We start from the raw sequence: 20815 nt of genomic DNA, 5'->3' as shown, positions 1-20815 counted from the left end.
AAAGTGTCTTCAACAAGGATCTTACCACAGAAATTATGTTTAAGTTGAGCAAAACTGGTAGTTGTGTATAGAGGTTAATGTTTTACATTTCTGTGGGAAATTTTATAGACAGTTTTGATTCCCAGTTTACTCTTTTTTATCTTGGTGTAGATTGCATGTCTTTATTAAGATTTGTAATATTACTTTCTTTATAAATCAAATCAACTTGATTATGATCAAATAAGATCTTGTCTATGGTGTAAATAACACTTTAACCTTTTAAAGGGGTAAAAAAGGTAAAAACTAGTAACTTGAAGGTATTGTTTGGAAAAAAAAAATAGTCATATCCAAACAATGATCTTTGCAAATTTTTGCCTGGGGAAAAATGTATCACAAAGATACAAAGTCAAGGCAGGTTTATAGTGAAAATACTGATGCAACCCTGGTTATTCTAGGGCAGGCAGGTCTCAGTGCTTGTCTTGCAGTGTTTGCACTATATTTCAGGGACAGGATTTTTAATTATGCATTAAAAATACATTTTTGTACATAAAATCACTTTTGTGCAGAATTTTTGCAATGGTGAAAAGAAAGAAAAGCTTGGATGCTACTTTTCTTTCATCTCTTGTGATTGGTAGAACACTGTGAAATAGGCCATGCTTGATTAATGTTGGGTATGATAATGTAAAGGGCTTTGAAGAAATCCCATCTGTTCATCATCAGCTGGAAAGTTAAACTTTTTCATGTATGTTTAAAAAAAGAAAATCAGAGAAGCAATGTAAGGAGGAAACAGCTGGCAAAGGTCAGGCTGAACTAGCAACTGAATTTTAATAATTTACGGGGGGCGGGGAGGAGGGATTTAGTTCTATTTTCATGCCTTTTGATCAGTCCTGCATATTTTCTTCATTATCTCATGGTTTCAGAAGATGCTGTGTTTTCTTCTTCTTTTGACTGTTCATTGTGAGTTTGAGAGGAGGTAGTAAAGAAGGAATTAATTTGTAGGTTTGTATAAAACAATTGTGCTAGCAATGTAGACTTTTTTTATTAAGTATTGCTAGCTAGGAGCCAAGCATGGGAGCATCAGACTTACAGTAAATAAAATGAAGAAAGCAGCCTGAGTCAGGCTTTTCTTATTTAGTCTAGACAGTACTTTTCATGCCAAACGTTGCTGGTCTCATTTCTGCTTGCCAGAGTTACTCTGATACATCGCATTCCTGGTTTGCTTTTATCAAGCAAGAGACCTTTCCTTTGCATCATAGTTAGCTGCAAATGTTTGTTCTCCCTCTGTAGTGCTGTTGTAACCGTATTAGTTTTTCTCATATTGGTTGGTTGTTGAAAATGCAATCAGACATTTGTCTGTGCCTAATGTACACTTCAGCAATGGAAAGTTTTTGTCAAGTTTATTAATGCCAGTTTTGACCATCTAATTACAAACTACCAAATAAATTAGTGACATAAACCTGTGTAATGCAAAAATCTTGTGTAGTCTTGGCTGTTTCATGCAAAATTTAAAGACTGGAACTAACGACTGCATCTTTCTAATTAGTGTTACAGGGATTTTTATTAGTACTTGGATATTTTGTATTGTAACAATGCCCAGGGGTTTCACTGAGTTGTGTGGTGTTCAGATATGTAGTAAGCAACATGCTAAAGTTGGGGAGCAATAAAATTAAATAAATAAAATAAAAAGCAAAAAAAATTCAGCTGTGGTGACAGTTGTTATTCATGGAATCATAGAATGGTTTTGGTTGGAAGGGACCTTAAAGATGATCTAGTTCCAACCCTCCTGCCATGGGCGAGGACACCTTCCACTAAACCAGGTTGCCCAAAGCCCCATTAAACCCGGCCTTGAACACTTCCAGAGATCGATCTATTAATAGATAAGAACTATTTATGTCTTAATATTAAGTATAGTGGCCATGAGTTGATGAGTATGCCTTTTATTTCTTTGTCTGAAATTATAAAAACCTGGTTTAGAATGTCTGTGACCTACTTTGAATATCTTCTTGTGGGCTGTGGTAGCAAGATGGCACCCGCTGTTCCTTGAACCTTGAGTAGCATTGTGAAGAAATCAGTCTGTCCTGCTACTTATTTATAAATTTGGATATTTGAACACCAGGAATAGATGAAAATGCTCTCTATTCAGTGCCTAGCATTGCTACCCTCATGCATTCTGAACAGAGATTTAAACTGCCTGAACTTTTTTGCCTTGGGACAGCTAAATAAATCTGAGCATAGTAGCAGGCTCGGCTTTTGGTTTGCGCCAGGGGCCTCTGGCACAGGTGATGCAATTGTGGATACAGTGTCTGGGCCCCCATGCAAACACAGGACCAGCATGAGGGGCTCAGGCAGAGCTCCAGAACTTGGCAGAAGTGATCTTACAAGAAAGGGAAGAAGCAGTAGTACTCTTGGGCTGGTAGGAGGGATCTTTGGCAAGCTGGCACCAACCACTAGCAACAACTGCTTTTTTGAGGACTAGGAATACATTATAGTAGAGCTGTTAAGATAATATCCAAAGGCTCAGTAAGGAGTAGGGCGATGCTTGCTACCACACTAGGCCTGACATTTTTCCTTGTGACACCTTGTATTTGTAGTAATTGTTTCTAGTGCTGATATATTACTTTCTCAGGCTCTCCTCTATCTTCTGAGGTAAATTAGAAGGGATAGTTCTGAACATTTTGCACAGGAATCAAGACAAGGGAAAAAAAATCCCACGCCTCATTGTGCTGTTGAGCCCACTGGAAATCATATCTTCTTACTTAGAAGTCCTGCAGCACTGAAGGACCCTGTATGTACTGGTGTAGGAGGAAACAACCCAGGTCCTTCACTAGTGTCTGTACCCAAGCTGCTGGTCTCGTATAGCTCCCATGATGTAATTAGAGGAATGTCCTTGATTCTAGTGGAAGATGCAGTGTCTCAGTTAGCTATGCAATATCATTTTGATTACGAGCTGACATCTTTATGAACCAGGTCATGTTGAGAAGAATTTGAATATCAGAAAACCAGTCAGAACAGAAAGATCTCAAATGCTTTGATGTTTGACCATATCAGCTCCTACTGGAACTGCACTTCTTGTGAGCAGGATCAGTCAGACCGGTTGGATGGCTGGCAAAAACCTGCTGCCAATTAGATCACATCCACACTAGCAGCAGATGTCCAATACTGGGCAACTTTTAAACATTTGGAGTACTTTTGTGGATACCTGTACTCAAGATCTTTGGTACTTACACACCAACATAATGAAAACTGAGTGCAAATGTGCAAGAAAAAGGGTCTAGTCAAGTCTTAACTTTGGTTTCATGTAACTGTTGTAAGCAGGTATTCTTGATACAAGAATAGGTGATTTACTCTATATTGAAACTAAGATTAACAACTCACACGTCAGGTGAAGGTGTTTCTTTTTAAAGAACTGGAGATTCTAGAGTAAAGATTACAGATTTTATTTGTACTACTGACTAAACCACTCTTGCAAAACAAAGCTTACTTTTACACTGCCTTAACAAGAACTAATTAATATTAATATTTAATGCAAGCTAAATTAAGGAAGAAAATTACAATACATGAAACGGAGAGAAGAGGCAACTTTTTATAAATTCTGGTGGTAAAACTTTCAGTCTCCAATGTATGGTATTCCTGTCTTTGATGTGGCACGGTGTGTTGTTCAGGTGTTTTTATTGATTTTTTTAAAAAATTAATTTTAATTTCAAGTATTATGACGGACTCTATTGTAGTTTGACAGCATTGAGCTATAGTGTGGCTGGATGTGTGGCAATATGAAAGATAACGCTTAATAAGGTTATAGCCTTAACAGAAAACAGACAGGTATGTAAATGGCAGCATCTGTGTCCTGTCAAAGAAGATAACACCATTAAATTTAAATATATGTAACTTCTAAGAGGTTGCTATAGGATCAACTTCTGTAGTATTTTGACCTCTGTTGTTGTGGCCTACTTATACGTGGCATGGGAAGAATCCAGTATAGACCGTCTTATGTCCAGGCACAGGAATGGATGTCCATAATTATACATAGGCATCAAATGAGATCTGTAGAAAAAGCAGGTTGTGCAGGAGGAATTGCAGTGACTCGTATGTAAGCAGCATGGAAGGCAGTGACTTCAGCTTTATCACAGGCTGAGGTCTTCCTGGTGATCCTTCTTATCAGACCCTGGTGAATTCTGAGCCTGACCTCCAGTGTCACTGAAGCCTCTCTTTGATCTGCTGGTAGGAAACCTATAGACAGCATGCAAAGTACAGTATTCTCTCATAATCTGGGGAAAGGACTTTTACTGAATATAATGAGACTTTGTAAGCACTTGATTAGAAAAAAATTGACTTGGAGATAGTCTGAAGAGTTTCTGTTGTATTTAAGAGTCATAGAATGTCTCTGTTAATGAATGCACTTTTTTCACAAACTAATCCAAGTTAACAAGAGCATCTGTGTAGGACAAAACCCCATTGTCTGTTCTAACCACAAATTCATTGGCTACAGCAGTTACTAAGCATCCTTGAATAACATGACTAAAGAATCAAGCATTGCTTTGGAGATAGGGGCTGGCTTAGGCTCCACATGTTGAAAAACAATAAAATAATCGTTCAACTTCTTGCTCAGCTGAAACTCTTCCATCTCACCACTGTGGGGAAGTGCTGCTCAACAGTCCTCTGTGATACAGGGCCTATGCCTTGTTCTCAGAGGATAGTTATTTACCCTGCAGAACTGTGGCTCTTTGAGGGAGGTTTGTTACAAATCCCATAATGTTCCCATTTTTCCACTTTTGCAGACTGAATTTTTTACAGACCTTTAGCTGAGATGAAAGTGAGGGAGGCTTATAGCATCCCACTCTTTATGCCTTCATTTGAGCAAAGGACAATGTAGTCCTAGTAGCCACTGTTATTGGGTTAGTAATTGATACTACCTTCTGAGGAATGCATATCTCTACAGGGTGTTCTACCCTTGCTATGAGTTCTTGAAGACTTCCTATTAGTAGGTTTGTTACTTGAAGGTGTCCTATTACTTGCTAGGCAGTGGAACTCTGCAGCCCAAGGCCCCAAAGCAGTGCCCAGTTTCACTGTGTGTGGATAAGAGCTGCACGATTTGCTCCCTTGCTTGTTTATTGCTGGGTAGCAATGTGGAAGAGTGAAAGACAGTTTATAAGTAAAAAAATGGTTCCTACTGCTCATGGTAGCTAAATAACAATGTTTTTTTGAGAAGGGGAGAAGGGAATTTCTATTATAAATTGGCAAGGTCTCATGCAGTGAAAAGCTGAGGTCTTATGGAAGAATCTAACAAGTGAGGAGCTGGGATTGGCAGTGAGAGAATGGGGGAGCTTGAAAGAATCATCTTGTTTAACAGGAAGGGGAAATAGTTTTGCTGTTAAAGGAAGCCGTGTGGTTATAGGACATTTGTCAGAGATGTTCAGTAGTGCAGGCAAAGAGAAAGCGGATGGGGAAAGTAACATGATGCTGGGAAAGAGGCAGACCTTCTGATGAGATGGAAGACAGGCTGGAAAAAGTCGAGAGGAGTAGTGCTCTGCTCTGTGGTTAGTGGTATTGTTAACGGAAAGTGGTAATTAATTCACTCTCTAAGACTCAATTTTGGAGTTTTAGAAAGCAAGCATTCTTTATTACAGCGTCAGACACACCGGAGAGAGCTCCTCTTAATGCATCTGTGTGAAAATGAAATCAACAAGCATTTATACTACCTTATTCATACATATTCATTGCATTTTTATTATATTCATAACTTGTCTGGGAACTCATTAGCATATGTTAATATCACTTGCACATGTCTGTTGGAGTCTTCAGTTGGTCGTTGGGTGTCTTTTGATGAAGGCTTGTAGTCTTCTTCACTGTGTCCACCAGCTGACCCTTACTTCTGCGCAAACTCAGTCCTGTGGTTATGTATATCTTGTTCTCCAAGGCTGGCCTGGTCTGGTTTTGTTGCTAATTTGCAGCTTCCTCATCTTTATGTTTCTTTGCACCTGCTACTACAAGTCTGAACCCTCTCAAGTAAGATTATTTATGAGTTCCTCATCCTATGGTTAGTCTAACTATTCCTCAAAAGGTCAGTATTTGTTCTGCAGCACAATGGTTAAATGGTTAAAACAGCTTAAATTGATCTTAATAATTCTATTCCACAAGTATCTATTTTCTAATATTAGTTCACAGGTATCAATATGGTGAGGAAGGGAACAGTTTCTGAGAACAGAGAGGGAAAGTCATTTGGGTTTAGGTTCTATTTAATATACTTGCTATGAAATCACAGTTGTAAGAAATGGAGAGAGGTTTGAGTGCACTGCTGCTTCTCTAACCAGTCTGGAAAGCTCTGTGTGCTACCAAAGATGAGATCCAGCTCGTGATTTTGAGGAGAGCTTTTTCCTGTTCCTGCTTGTTTTCTGAACTGTCCATGATACTTCTCTTGCTATGTCAAAAAGGAAGTGATTTAATCCATGTAGTCTTTATTTCTTAGGTGTTTGTTGAGCTGACAAGACAATGAGAGCACTAAATGCATAGAAAATCATGTGCTTAACTGGAAGTTAGTAAGTTTCCCAAACTGTATTTTGAGAACTTGGAGTAGAGATGAATTTGTCTTCAATTTTTTAGCAGTAGTTTCTAAGTCTAATTTATTCTTACATCATTCTGTCTTTTCTATTTTTTTTTTTTTCCTAAAACAGGATGATACCTCTTTCATCTCAGACATTGATGATGAATCTTCATCATGGCCAAACACAGGAATACGTGATCAAACCCAAATATTATCCAGTAAAAAAAGTGATTTCAGGAGAACAGTCCACCGAGGGCTCATTACCACTAAGAGTGGGCCAGGATCAACTTGCTTCACCTTTTCAATGTGAGTACAACTGCAAAAAGCATGTTCCCTTCTTTCCCAACCCAAAGGCACATGCCTCCTGTTCCTTTATTTTTTTTTTTTAAGAACTTGAAAATTTGTTTTGTTCACCTGAATTGCAGTAACACTTCAAGACAGAAAAAGGTTAAAATAATTAAACACGAGATAATTCTTAGATTTGCAAACACTCCAACATTCTGCATCCTGTTGAGAGACAAAACAGGTTTCCTGGATGAAGAAAGAAATTGAACCTGATTCACTGCTGGAATCTCATAATGCTATTTCTAGATGGTAGTTTTTCCTTCAGATAAAAGGTGCTTTGTGAACACTTGCTAGAGCAGGCATAACCATGAGTGTAGTCAGTGTAAGATGATAGTTCCCTTTACTTCAGTATGATGGATACCCTTTTTGGAAAGCTGGAGTCCAGGATTGTGGTCTTACTGGTGACTATTTTTCTCTATATTTAATTTATTATGTGTTTATGAACTTCTGCACAGTATGGAGGCTGCATGAGAGTTTCTGATTCATATTATAAAAAAAGGATTGTGTAGGTGCCCAGCTTGTGGCCTTGGCTCATGCCCCATTGTGTGGGGAGCTTGAGGACAAATTTTGGCTTAAAAGATGAAGCTTGATGAATTATGGGTTAGGTATTACAGAGTGTCTGCTGGCTTGATTTGGAGAAAAGTTCCTGCAGTTAAATAATGGACTGATTAACATGGAGACCTAAGGTACTTGCAGGCTCCTGACAGACTTCTTTTGCTGTAGCACAGGGAAATATGTTCTGCTGAGGATTTAGGGAAGAGCTTTCCGTTCTAAATCTGTAAATATGATTTCTTTGTCTGAGTGTCTTTGAATTTCTGCGTTGCACATCTTTGTGGTCTGTCCATTTATACTTAGAGGCAACCCCCTGCTTTCTTTTCCTAAAGTGTAAGTTCATCGATGATTAATTAGAATCTTGGCCCTAATGGGAAGAACAGTGGGCAACCGGAGGACTTCTGATTAACATTTTCAGAGTGGTGAAGTATACTGCTTTCAAAACACTACATCCCTTTCTTAGAAGCTTCAAAAATATATTTAATCATATTGTCAACATCGGCTAATAGTCCCTTTTGCAGATAAGATACCATTGCTTTCCTTCCAGTCAGCTGTAATTTGCCTCCAAATAAGGTATTAGTGGCCACCAGGACTGTACTTTGTCCCTCTCTTTTGACTCTTGCTAGACAAAGGGTATACAAATCCCAGGTAGTATAGTTCTCCCAGTACTTGGAGTGACTGTTGCTGGTTGGATTCTGTCCAAAAAATACTAATTTTTGCCCCCTTCTTTCAGGCTGTTGGAGTCAGTCTACCCTGGATACACTCAGTGTTCCTTGCAAGTACCAAGCTGCCACTAAACAAATGGGTTGTATGAGATTTTTTTTCTTCTATTGTGACATAAGGAGACAACTCCATGCAGCTCTAAAACAAAGGAGTCAGGCTTCTGGCTTTTTCTAGTTTATTGCAGCTCCTCTGCTAATTACAGTACTCTGAGGGACATGACTAGGAGAAGGAAGACCAGGAGCTGAAGACATAGAGTATTTGTTATCAAATTCTAAGAAGCCCCTCAGTGAGCAGTGTGATAGTTAAACATTCTATCCTTATTGGAAAGCCTACGATTCCTAAAATACCAAAGGACAGATTGATAAAACAGTGTTTGTACCCTGATGAGATCAGCTGTGACTTAAGTGTTGCCTCAAAGGTAAAATGCAGGAGTAAGTCTGAGACTATTTGAATGGTTTTGAAATTTCTGATACGGGACTTTCCAGCAGCCTAAAAAAGGTCACTTTACCTGTTTTGCCTCCACTTTTACATTTGTGAGGTGGGAGTCAGTGATTGCAACTTCTGATGAAGCGGTTTAGGTATCTGCTAGTACAGAGTGCAGTTTGAGCAATGTGTTATTAGAGTGTAAGACTGTATATCCCTAGCCTGAACAGGAGACCTAGAATGTGGCCAGATATATCTATTGAGGGTGACTTCTGGTTTCTAGAGGTGCTGGGATAGATTCCAAGGTTAGAAGACTACTTGTTTCCATAAAAATGGAGTGTTAAACTTCAGATGTTAGTATTCCAATGTTAGGGATGTTTGAATTAGTGAGGTAAGATTAGGATGTGAAATTTCATGTCAGGTGTTCTGTGATAGCCACCAATATGAAGTTCCTAGCCCTGTCTTGAACTGAGGGATGAGCTCCTGCAAATTATGTCATGCTTATGGCAGGGCTGACATTCATTGTCTAGTTAATGTGAGAAAATTTGAGAGTGGCTGATGAGCTCATGGTATTTTGTCACTGTTGTTAAATGTATAATCTTGTTTCATGGCAGAGCCTTTTATTTCATTGAGCAAAGGAATTGGTATCGGCAGTGTGGAGATACTTGTAAAAAAAGAGGGGAAAATGTCATAAGTTTATTAAAAAGGAAAAGCCAGAAAACTAGTACTGAATAGTTTAAGATTTTTTTTTTTTCCCTTGTCATTAAATATTTTTTCTCAGAGAGGAAAAGAAATAGTAGCCAGATAATAGTTGGTAGCATTGCCCAAGTGTTCATCGTTACCAATTAACCTGAAGTGCAAAGTAAGTAATTCTGTTGTTTTTTCTGCACGTTTCTATGCATTTTATTTTAAAGTATCAACACTGTGATAAAGATTGGCACCTGTGAAAGTTGTACTCCATAGAATAAATGTATTTTTTCCAGCTGTAGCAGCGATTGATGTTGTTTTTTTCTGGACTTGCACAGATTATTTCAATCCTGTGATGTGAAATAGATAGACCTGTAACTGGAACAAGTGTCAGTCCTGAGATACATTTTAGAGACAGGTCTGTTCTGGCAGATGGAAATGAGATGTGGGACAGTGGTGCTTTGAGAAGAAAACTGCCAACCCTGAGTAGATGCTTCTGGGAATCTTCTGATTCATAGTCAGTGAGCTGTGTTTGAATGTTCCATTATAGTGTTGCCAGATCAGCTTTTGGAGATACTAGGGGAAAAAACGTTAAAGATTAGTCACATTAAAATTTTTTCAATTAAAATTCATTTAGGGTTCCTACTGGAACATTTACCCTGGTGTATTTATGAGCAGCTTCACTTCTCTGATAGCTTTCAGAACATGCAGTATAGTAGTCTTATTAAAGGCAGCAAAATAGTCCATTCTTTTTTGCCCTTTAAACTGAATTTTACTGTGAAGTTATATTTCACATCAGAAGAGCTTGAAAATTTAGTAAGCCAATGGGTCTACAATAATAGCATTTAACATTACTGTGGGACGTGAAATTCAGTTACCTGCCAGTAGCAATTTCTACTCTCAAGCATTTTGATCTTTTGTGCTGTGGGATATAAGCCTTTTCCTAAGACTAGCTAGTGTAATTAGTTATAAAGCTTGCATTAAAAAAATTAAGTTCTTTAGGCACAATGTGTGAGAATTACAAATTTAGCACCAAGGAGGGAGGCTGTAACTATTCTTCATAGTGATTTTTAAAAAGTCTTGTTTTTTAAAAGCAAAACAAACCAAAAACTGGAAATAATGTTAAAAATATTGAATTAAATGTTTTTTGAGTTCACTGACTCCTTCAAATTTTCACAGTGGTCACAATTTTACTCCTTAATTAATTCTGTCTCCTTATGCCTAGTATTGTAATACAGTTTTATTTATATGGCCATATATTGTTTTTTTCACAGTGCTCATACCATATTCTGTACAGAAAGAGAGAGAAAAATCAGGACCCATAAATATAGCATTGTATAATTTTGAAGTGCTTGTCTTTAGAGCTGAAATGCTATTCTGTTTGCATGCTTCTAAATCATCTGCTGTTAAAGTTATTACACTGTGAAGCATCTCTCTGATTTTATTTAATCGGTACACTGGTATATTCAAGCTACTGCAAATGAATCTTCGGGTATCTTTGTGCAGAATTAGCAATTACTTAAGGATAAGACTTTGGAAATTCAGAGCCAAGTGAAAATAACTCATGTTGGCTAGGCTGACAGCTGCAGAGAAAGAACAAATATGTCTTAGCACCAGTAGGAAGATTGAATATATAGTGATGAAAATAAGCTTGCAGTGGAATTGATACGATCAACAACGAAAAACTGAAAAGAATGAGATCACATAGATCTCAACATTTGTAATATAAACATCAAAAATACGTAGGTGAGGCCAGCCAAAGAGCCTGTTTCATATAAGCTCACTGTGAGCTCTGAGTAATTCTCAAGGGATGCATTGCTTTCTCAAAACTGCATACTGGTACACAACCTATAATCTGACTGAATATTTGAAACCTCATGGTTCAAAAAATCCTCTGAGAGTCTAACAGTAATAATGGTATCAGCACAGAAATTTCAACTGTAAAATTCTATTTGCAACCTAGTAGTCTACAAAACAGTAGGAAGATGATGCTTTCAGTAATTCAGGTTCATCTATCTACCTCAGAGACTTTCCCCTACTCTTTTAGTGGCAATGTTAACAGTAACCACTAGTCAGTATGAGTTGAGCATGGATCCTCTCAATGCCAGTGCTGATCTCCCTGGCTTTATAAATGTAATGCTGAAGAAAATTAGTTAAAGGAATTCTGTGCTGTTTCTCTTGGCCTAAAATGTATAAGTATATGATAATAAGCAAATTCTAAACTGAAGGTATGTTTTCTGGAATTCCTTTCATCACAGTTATTGTGAGAACTGCTTATTACAGCAGTAAGAGGCTAGGAAGTTCCCAGTTTCACTCTATCCACTTCTGGTGTTAAATGATTCTTCAGAAAATGTATTTAAATATATGCTTCATTTTTCAGCCTGAGACAGTTGAGGGCTAGTTTTTGGTGGCATCGTGCATTTTGCCCATTGAGCTGAAAAAAGTGAAGTGTCTGCTTCTGAAATCAGTTGTCTGGTATTGCCTGCATGTGCAGGATGCTTTTGCACACCCCTGTGCAGGCTGCAATTCCCCATGTGTACTGTGATGATGCCACCATTTCACTTAGAAGCATGCTGTGAAAATACATTAATTGGCACATGAGGGGACTAGAAATTGCACTGAAAAGCAAAAGGAAAACTCAACAGTAGGTATAGAGTACCTTCCCTACAGCTAGCGTGGCATTATGTGAAGTAAATAAAGCATGTGCTTATATAACAAAGCTATCCCAAGGATAAATGTACGTTTAAGAAGGAAAATTAGCCTAATCTCTATATTCAGGAAGACATTATGACATGCATGTGAATTTTGCAATTGAAGTTGCGTGTTAAGTTTATACAATTAAATAGTACGGAAAACTTTTTTTTTCCACTTTCTTTTAGGTAGGTGGGGTTTTTTTGGTCTTCACCAAAATTCCTTATAGAAACGTGTTAAGGAGACTTGTCTCTATTTTAGGTAGAAAATGAAAACATGTCGTGGATTTAAGTACTACGGATTACATAATGGTTAGTGAATACAGGCTTGCAGCACCCTGCCGTGGCTTAGTTGTGTGTGTTGTGCCTTGCAGTTGGCCATGTATGCATGTATGGGTATTAGACTTTTAGAATCTGCACATGGTTCTGTGGACTGCACTTAAAGCCTTGTGTAAAGATGAAGCTGAAACAATCATGGAAGACCTATAACTGTTCTATCAATACGTTATATTGCCTCATATTTTACAACATAATTTTACGTAAGTGTGTATGCGTGCAATAAGACTAATGTGGAAGAAAATGTCCTAGCACTTGGAGTTGTGATGTGCAGAATACTCTGTTACAATTTTGTCGTAACAATAGCTTTCCTATTATTGGAAGCTTAATACACTGATAACTTAAGCTCTTTTTTAAACTCAGACATAATTTACACGTTGGTTTCACTGATGACATCATAGGTTGATTTAAGCAAAACCACGTGTCACTGAAATTCCAACTTAAACTATTTTTGTGAAATCGCACCATTCTGACTTCACTATATAACACTTACATCATAATAATAGTATTTCCCCATCAGGAAGTATGGGTAAACAGCTGTAAAATATGTATATGTTTTACTGTTTAAACAAATGTATACAGAGATATGACACGTGTCCCATGTAAATGCATCTGTGTGATTTGACATTCTACCACAAATCAGTGTCTAGGGAAAAAGCTCCCTCAGGTCTTCAGTGGGTCAGCTATTCTTTCCACCCTTCTTGGTATTTGTTTGTGGAACTGCTCTTCATAAATAGCAAAAGAATTCTCTCACTGGCTTGTCCTAACTAGAGCATTGCATTATGTTACTTTAATTTCTGCCTATGTACATATGTATGGATATTACAGTTGAACAGTGGTAACTTTTCTAAATAGAAGGTTGGGTAATTCGGAGGTAAGAGAGGGGTGTTAAGGCTATACTCTGATTAAACAAGGTATAGCAAGCACAATTAGGTGGGTAAAAAGAATGAACAGTTATAAAACTAACAAGCAGAAATAACTGAAAAATTACAGTGCAGTCTTTTGGGAGGAGATAATGGAGTCAAATTCGCTTCAGTCACTCATGGGAACTGATATTCATGTCTTGCTCCTGAGGTCGTACATAATGAAATACAAATAAGGGAATGGGGTAAATGTCAGGGACTTTTTTTGTGTTGTTTTCTCAAATGCAAAATGATTGCATGTGTGTTCAAAGCCTTCGTTCCACTTTAAGAGGCAGGGGGGATTTTTCAGGGACATTCTAAAATGTTTAAGAAAAAACTTCGATGCAGTCAGCACCATCGTCAGGGTCAAACAACAGTGTGGCTTTTTTGATGACAAAACCCAAACAATTTTAGTAAACCGTCCTTTTCTTCTTTCCCATTTAAGAGCATTACCCATACTGCTATTGAAAGGCGTGACAATTCATAACAGCCATTGAAAGTTTACATTTGATTCCAGTGGGACTTTAAAACAAGAGGCTAAACTCCAAATATAAATTAAATGGCCTAACTAGAATCACACTGATGCAGTTAACTCTATCACATGAAGCAGCACATCTACTTTGCTTTTGCTTTGAAAAGTAGAGTGACAAATTCTGAAGAAAAATAACAGATTAACGTAGTTTTTTTAGCAATTATAAAAGACTATGAAATTCTTTGAAATCTTTGGAGACAGAACAACTCTATATAAATACAAACTGCTTCTCTCAATGTACTATAGCTGCAGGAGTTTTAACAATACCCTTCGTAAGCTGTCTTTCTGATTGTATATCCATAAGGGTTTCACAATTGAGGAGACCAGTAAATCAGCACCCCCAAAAAAGTACTCTATTTTTCTCTTTAGACTCTGAAAAGATTTTATGGACCTGAGCTCACCAGTAATTGAATGTCTGCGTGACAAGCAAAGGCTGCTGGTGCTTTTATAAGAACTAATTTAAATGTTACATTTACCCCAAAATGAATTATCATCTTTCTATGCTTTAAAATATGGAGGCCAAGACTGATAAACAGCAGTGTGGGGAAAAATGTTGGAAAAACAGATTGGTGATCTGGCAAACGGAATTAAAATCAGTTCAAAAAGTGTTATAGCCAGGGGAAAACACAGACTGAGACAAATGCATCTCAACTGCTGTGATGAAAGAGAATTGGCTCCAAAACCAAAGATTTCTCAAGAAGAAAAAGAGAAGATGCTTTCCAGAAAATTCTGTAGGGGAAAACCTCTATGACGTGTTTGAAAAATAGTAATTTAGCTGGATATAGAGATTGATTGAACCCACGCATTTAAACATTAAAAGTCCCTTATCCTGGCTAACCCCACAGTTGCTGTGATACAAGTCTTGGATACCAGGAATTGGTTATGACTGTTGCAAGTAGCCAAGTCTGGTTGTACTCACAGGAGATGTGAAAGTGCTATTCTCTGTCAGTGCCGTCGCCCGTGCCAGAAGGAATGAACAAATGTTGACCAAAAAAGTACTGCAAGAAGAAGGTCCTTTCATACCCAGTGAAACTGAGGTTTACAGAATCAGTGACATCGTTATTTCTGTCATCATTTTTTCCCCCTTCAGAAAATTAAGGGAAAAAAAGATCTTGGCTTCGTGCTGTGCTGAGAGAAGATCTTTAATGGTGATTCAGCATGCAGAGAGGTCTATGTTAATTTATAACTTAATTCCATGACGTTTTGTCCTTTGTCACTGTTTACAGTTTGTTGACTTCCTTAGTGCTTTTCAGTTGCTTCCTTTCAGGAAAAGGAATGTTAAGTGGATATACTTACTAAGGTAGTATTAATTTAATTTTTATTCCCTATTTTTCCTGGAAATGGTAAACACTTTTTGAGCATTGCACCTAAGATTTGGTTTCTCATTTAAGGGAGTCACATATGTTGGGAGAGGGAAACAGTGTCTATCTCAAGAATTTATTTTCTAAAAGAGTAACACTATTCCAATGTAAGACTTGTAGTACTATCTTGGGGCAGTGTCAAGTCAGCTGTCTTGATCATGAAAGGAGCCTAGGTAATTGCCTAAGGCAAAATGCATAGTTTCCAATGAGTGAGATCAGATAGGAATGAGTCTCATTCCCAGTGTATAAAGGCCTAATTCAGACCTTGAAAGAGTCCTGTTAAACTGGACAGCAGCAGTTGTGTTTAGCTGGTAATACTAAAGGGTCAATGACACTAATAACCTGTGTTCATCTCTGGCCACCTGAGCTCCTGCATGGCTGTAAGTTTATGTGTAAAGATGCTGACTTCACTATTGGAGCATGCAATTCCTGCAGCAATACCCGCAGTAGCCTCCATCAGCAGGAAATTGCTTGCAGTGGGCTGTGAAGTCATTGCTGCTTCATTATAGGTAAGATGAGCATCGTATAGAATGGCTTTCTGCCCTAGACATATGTCTTTGTGTAAACGTGGCTTTTTGGCTTTTGTTCTCTTATCCCTCAACTGAAAGCCTTTAGGGTCCAGATATGCTTTAAGTACCTAAGAATCTGGATAACTAGACTGGGAGTTAGAAAAACTTGTGGACCTGAATCCTGCGCTGGGCTGCTTACAGCTGGAGTTGTCTCCAGCCCCAAACCTGAAGCACAGATGTGAACTTGCAAGCGTGAGATTCTTGAAGAGCTTGAAGTTCAATTTCAGGAGAAGTGCTTCACTCTGAAGAAAACGGGCCATCTGGGTGCTAATCTTTTGCTTAATTTCCACCCGGACCTGCAGCTGAAGCACTTGTCTGCGTGCCCGTACTTAGAACTGCGGTCAAGTAAGCCTTGGTAAACTATCCTGCAGGATTAAGCTGCCTAAGGAGAACTACAGTGTAGTGCTAGTGGGCTTTGGAACCCAGCTGTAGTGAAGAGTCACCCAGTTCCTCAAAAAAATGTGTCTGAGCCCTAAAAGGATTTGAACTAAGCAGTCTTATGTCCTCAGCATTTCCTGTTTAATGGGTTGGGCACATTCTTGTTCAGTGTGCTGGTTAGGCTGCTTGCTCCATGTAATTAACTTCTCTCGTCCCTTGTAGAAGAGACCAAGGACTGATTAGTGGTATAACCTGAGGCTAAAATTTAAGCTTTTTAGTATCGTATCAATTTGTGGATTTAGTCTACATGTAACGCCTTTAAAACAAACAAAAAACAGATTAAAATCATTATTCCCCAATAAATTTAATTGTATAGAATCAGTGCTATTCCATTAGACATCTCAAACCACATTGCAGTCTCTATTAATTTTTTTGGGTTGGCACCTTTTGCTGGACCATCTTAAACTATGCAGAGGGAAACAATCATTCTATTTCTCCTTATCAACTATTGATTAGAGTTTTTAAAATTGCTTTCAACATGGAAAATGTCTGTAGTTCAAGATAGGATTTTTATTGCCTGGGGATTTCATATAGAGAATCTTTGCATTGGTAAAAAAAGACAAGGAAGAGAAAAGATGATTCATAAAACCTGCTGACAATGATCCAAGATTTCAAATCTAGGTGTGATTTGTATGTTATATATTTGCATAGGACAAAAATGTTTGTAATTAACTGTGAATTCCTCTGACTTGCTCTAAAAAGGCTGTGTCAGTTGAGAGAATTTATCAGCAAAGGGCTCCTGGGGGGGCACGTAAATGCAATTATGAATGTCTTTCAAAATGATCTTAGCACTTGTGCCTGTATGTGCTCCTTTGGTACTTTGACAGCTATCCATATAAAAGAAAATACAACAAGCCTGTATGTAGAGAGCAGAGAGTTTGTCAGAATCTGCCAAAATTAGTGAAGATAACCTACCTGAATGGAGCAAGTTTGCTGTAGTAAATTACTTCAAACAATACACTGTTTAGCTTCATCTCTATCCTAAACTGAGATTAAGTGAATTGAAGAGTGGGTTTACTTGCCTCCCTTAAAATAGACCAAAAGTTTTGCTGTATTTTAGGCTTTTTTGGGGGGGTGGCAGGGGTGGTGATGAGGAAACCAGCAGAAGTCCCTCTTTTCTTTGCTGTGACAGGGAGCAAGGAAGAGATTGTATCCCTGTGATAAACAGGAAGGAAAAAGCCTTTCCAGATACCTTCATTTCAGTTATTTTCTTCCTTACCTTGGAAGTATCAAGTCTTCAGGATGATTTATTTGCTTGTCTGCCAAGGATGCTGATGAATTAAGCAAGACTTTAAATGTTGGTAAAGAAATAAGAGTGCACTAGAAGGAAGAAGTCAGAAAGCTCATTTCTGACTGGAGGGAAAAGGTGGTGGTAGGAAAATCTAAACAAGACGGAGGAAATAATATGAGGTAGTGACATGGCTAATCAGGAATAGGTATAGAGAAAAGCGTGTATAATAGCAGTGATATCAAGAATGGCAACAAAAAGAAGCTGTGGAGATCACTGTTTAGTTACTGTTGTAATAGGTAGCTGGAATGTGTTTTGCTCTTTGAAGCCCTATTGGTTTGCATAAAGGCAATAGAAGTGAGCAGTTGAAAAGTGACAAAATATCAGGTGAAGCTGTACTAATGAAATACCTGTAAGATCATACAAATGCAACAAAAATAAGGAATTACAAAAATAACAAAAAGTAGAAGGAATGCTGGAATTAATTACATGTCAACAATGTGTAGCTATAGCTGTCTAGACATGGTAAATAAAGTATAGCTTGACATACTACTGCCTTGCTCAAAATGTTTGACTGGGTGGGTATGCACACATACAGTTCACCTTGTGCAGAACTGTGGGGAGTACATTTAAGCATCAGAAAAGCCATTGGATCTTGGATGAAATAAAGCTGCGTCACCTTATTTTTAGTTTAATTTCCCAAATCTAATTTCACCCAAAGCTTGTGAAAAGAGAACAGGTTTGAGGTGTGTAACTGTACTGTAACAAAATTTCTGGAAAGAGCAAAGTTACTCTGCCTTACCTGACAGTTGGCATTGTATATTGAAACCAAAAATTAAATTACCCAACAACTGTGCCTTACCTTTTTTAATCCATATGGTTTTCAGGCTTGCTTCTGCTTGTGACTGTTACAGAAAGAATAAGGCTCATATTCTGCCTGGTTTTGAGATGGCTGAGATTTGAATGCAGGAGGTCTGAATGCAGACAGTTTTATTCCCATGCTCAGAGCAGAGTAAGGAGTGAGTTCAGTCCTGCTAAGGTCATGTAAGGAATATTCCACATTTGCTTCACTGTGATGACATCCATATCAACAGATGAGAAAGGGATTTGGAGATCTGTGCCCCTTTGGCCTAGCCTGCAGACTGATTCTGAGTATGAAGTATCAATAATGCATTGTTGGAGGACAAAAATAAATTATACCAACACAAGCATTTTATGTAAGCTGTATTAACTAATTCTTCTGCTCCTCCCCAATGCTGATCACACCTCAGCTGCAGTATTGTCTAGTTTTGGACAGCATATTTGAAGAAAGATGAGGACCAAGTGAGTGGTATCAAAAGCAAAACAAGAAATAATGGAGATCTGCAAAATATGGTCTGTTAGACTGAAAAAGTTCAGATGATTTTGGTCTGGAGAAAGTGAGACTGAGGGACACTCATGGTAGCAGTCTTCAAGTATGTTAGAAATTGATCCACAGAGGAATAAGGTTTTGTCAGCTTGCTGTAGATAAGGCAGGACAATGATACACTTGAATTGCAACAGAGGAGATGTGGGTTAGGTATTGGGAATACCTTTATAATAAAGAGAGGCTGAAGCACTGGAATACATTCCTGAGAGACTGTGGAATCTGCATAATAGAAGGATTTTGAGAACAGGCTGGACAAACTTTTTGTGTAATGCTGCCATTTTATCCTGTGCTGAGAAAAAGAAGAGAAGGGAGATTAGGTGATCTCTCAGAATGTCTTTCAGTCCTTTGTGTGCCTAGCAAGGGCTCTATTCCTCTCAATGTGTCATCTGAAATTTAGGGAAGATCTGCCTCTGGTCTGGATGTGAATCTAGTGTGTCTCTTTCTCTCTTCTTTTTTCTTTCCTTCCCCTTCCTCCTCTCCCCCCCTTTTTTTTTTCCTTTTCCTTTTTCCCTTAGCGTTAGTAAATCTTCCAGACGCTGATGTACCCAAGATGTATGATAGCCAAGTTTCAACTTGTTCTGATCTTTGGGGACTAGGATTTGTTGATTTTTTTGTTTGGTGTGGTTTTTTTTTTTTTTTTTTTGTTTGTTTTAAATTGATGACTAAGTGGTGATAATTCAGAACTTCCTCATATAATGTCAAAAGTGTAAGAAGGTCATTCAACAGTAGTCCTAAAATCTTAACAATTTTACTTATGTGGTTGACTTCTATACAGTGTCAGCTTTCCTTCTGGCTGAACAAGCATATGTACTAGTAAGGACCAAACCAGGTGGACTAGGAGACACCTGTTTTAGGAAACAAGTAATTTCCTTCTGCTTATTTCCTTTTTTTTTGGTCAGCATTTAACTAAGAAAAAAGAGAGGAAGTTGGACATCTGTGGATTTAAAATACTGAATATATTTGCTGTTTAAAAGCTTATCAGCTTTCAGTTGAGAAGATAGATTTTCATTCCAAAGTTCTCTGCATGCATCATGGTTATCATTTGAAAACATTAAATTACCTAAGATAATCTTGGGGAAGAGAATGCAATTTTAAGCTAGAATTTTCAGGTCTGATGAGATTCTGTGTAGATGAAAACACAGTAGTATGTATCTTGTAGTTCTTAGAGGTACTAATGGAAAGCCTACAGTTTCCTTAGTTCTGTTTCCTCAGGAGATTTGCCTCAGGATATTTCTTATAAGTGAAGGTATTAAAAAAACGCACAAACCCCTCTAAAAGTAGAGTCAGAAAGAAGTGTTGTGCAAGGATTATGGGAGAGGTATATGTAAACTCTGCCAGCTGAGTCCACAGTATAGACCACTGCTTGCAATTGTTATTGTGAATCCTTTTGATTAGATCACTATGAAGCACAAAAATATCATACACACAATAACATAATATTTTTTCCAACACATTAAAATATTTTTTTCTCTTTGCCCCACTTGACCTATGAGACAGTACAATGTAGTCATCTTTTTAACTGAATACCAGTTCTATTTTCACTAGTGTTGCTAGCCCATTGTCTTCTTGCAAGACAGAGACATGCCACAAATCTTCTGAAATCCACTACAGCTATTGAATACTGTCTAGTTAAATCTTTACAGAAAGCTGGACCTGTGAGGGCAGCCATAAAACCAAGAAAAAAATGTATTTGTAGAAGTTCTTCTAGAAAGAAATGAAAACTGAGTAGCATTACAAAGGGACCCAGGAAGTTGAGGAGGAATCCTTTCCCATACACAACTCTGCCCAGACATGGAAGCGTGAGCTGTTGTGACCACCTGGACCTAAAACCTGCCACCTGCCTTGTTGTAACTCCTTCACCCTTTCTGCTAATGCAGAAAAAAAAAAAATCAGTTTGTCATGAGGTACAATGAGGGCAGAAAGGATTCTATGAAGAAATCCTTTTGCTTATATTTTCCATTTCTCCTGCAGTTGTTGCTAAATCATAAATTTATCACAGCAGGAGCTTGCCATGTTCATACTATTATATCATAGCAACTTACATAGATGGAAAAAAAATCAAATACATGCGGTGCCAATTTTCAACTAAAATCTCGTCACTTTA

The 20815-nt window shown here is 37.9% G+C and overlaps 1 protein-coding gene across 5 annotated transcripts in view; it reads left to right on the top strand.

Annotated features, from left to right (window-relative positions):
• LTBP1 (latent transforming growth factor beta binding protein 1) overlaps positions 1 to 20815 on the top strand; it is a 199430-nt gene that overhangs the window by 44024 nt on the left and 134591 nt on the right. For all 5 annotated transcript variants that reach the window (XM_042789538.1, XM_042789534.1, XM_042789539.1 and 2 more), the window contains exon 4: positions 6648 to 6823. In XM_042789538.1, coding sequence (XP_042645472.1) covers positions 6648 to 6823 — 176 coding nt within the window. The remainder of the gene's footprint in view (positions 1 to 6647; positions 6824 to 20815) is intronic.

The sequence above is a fragment of the Tyto alba genome, unplaced genomic scaffold (assembly GCF_018691265.1).
Source record: "Tyto alba isolate M040663 unplaced genomic scaffold, T.alba_DEE_v4.0 Super-Scaffold_16, whole genome shotgun sequence".
Lineage (NCBI taxonomy): Eukaryota > Metazoa > Chordata > Aves > Strigiformes > Tytonidae > Tyto > Tyto alba.
This window is presented reverse-complemented; position numbering and strand designations above follow the sequence as displayed.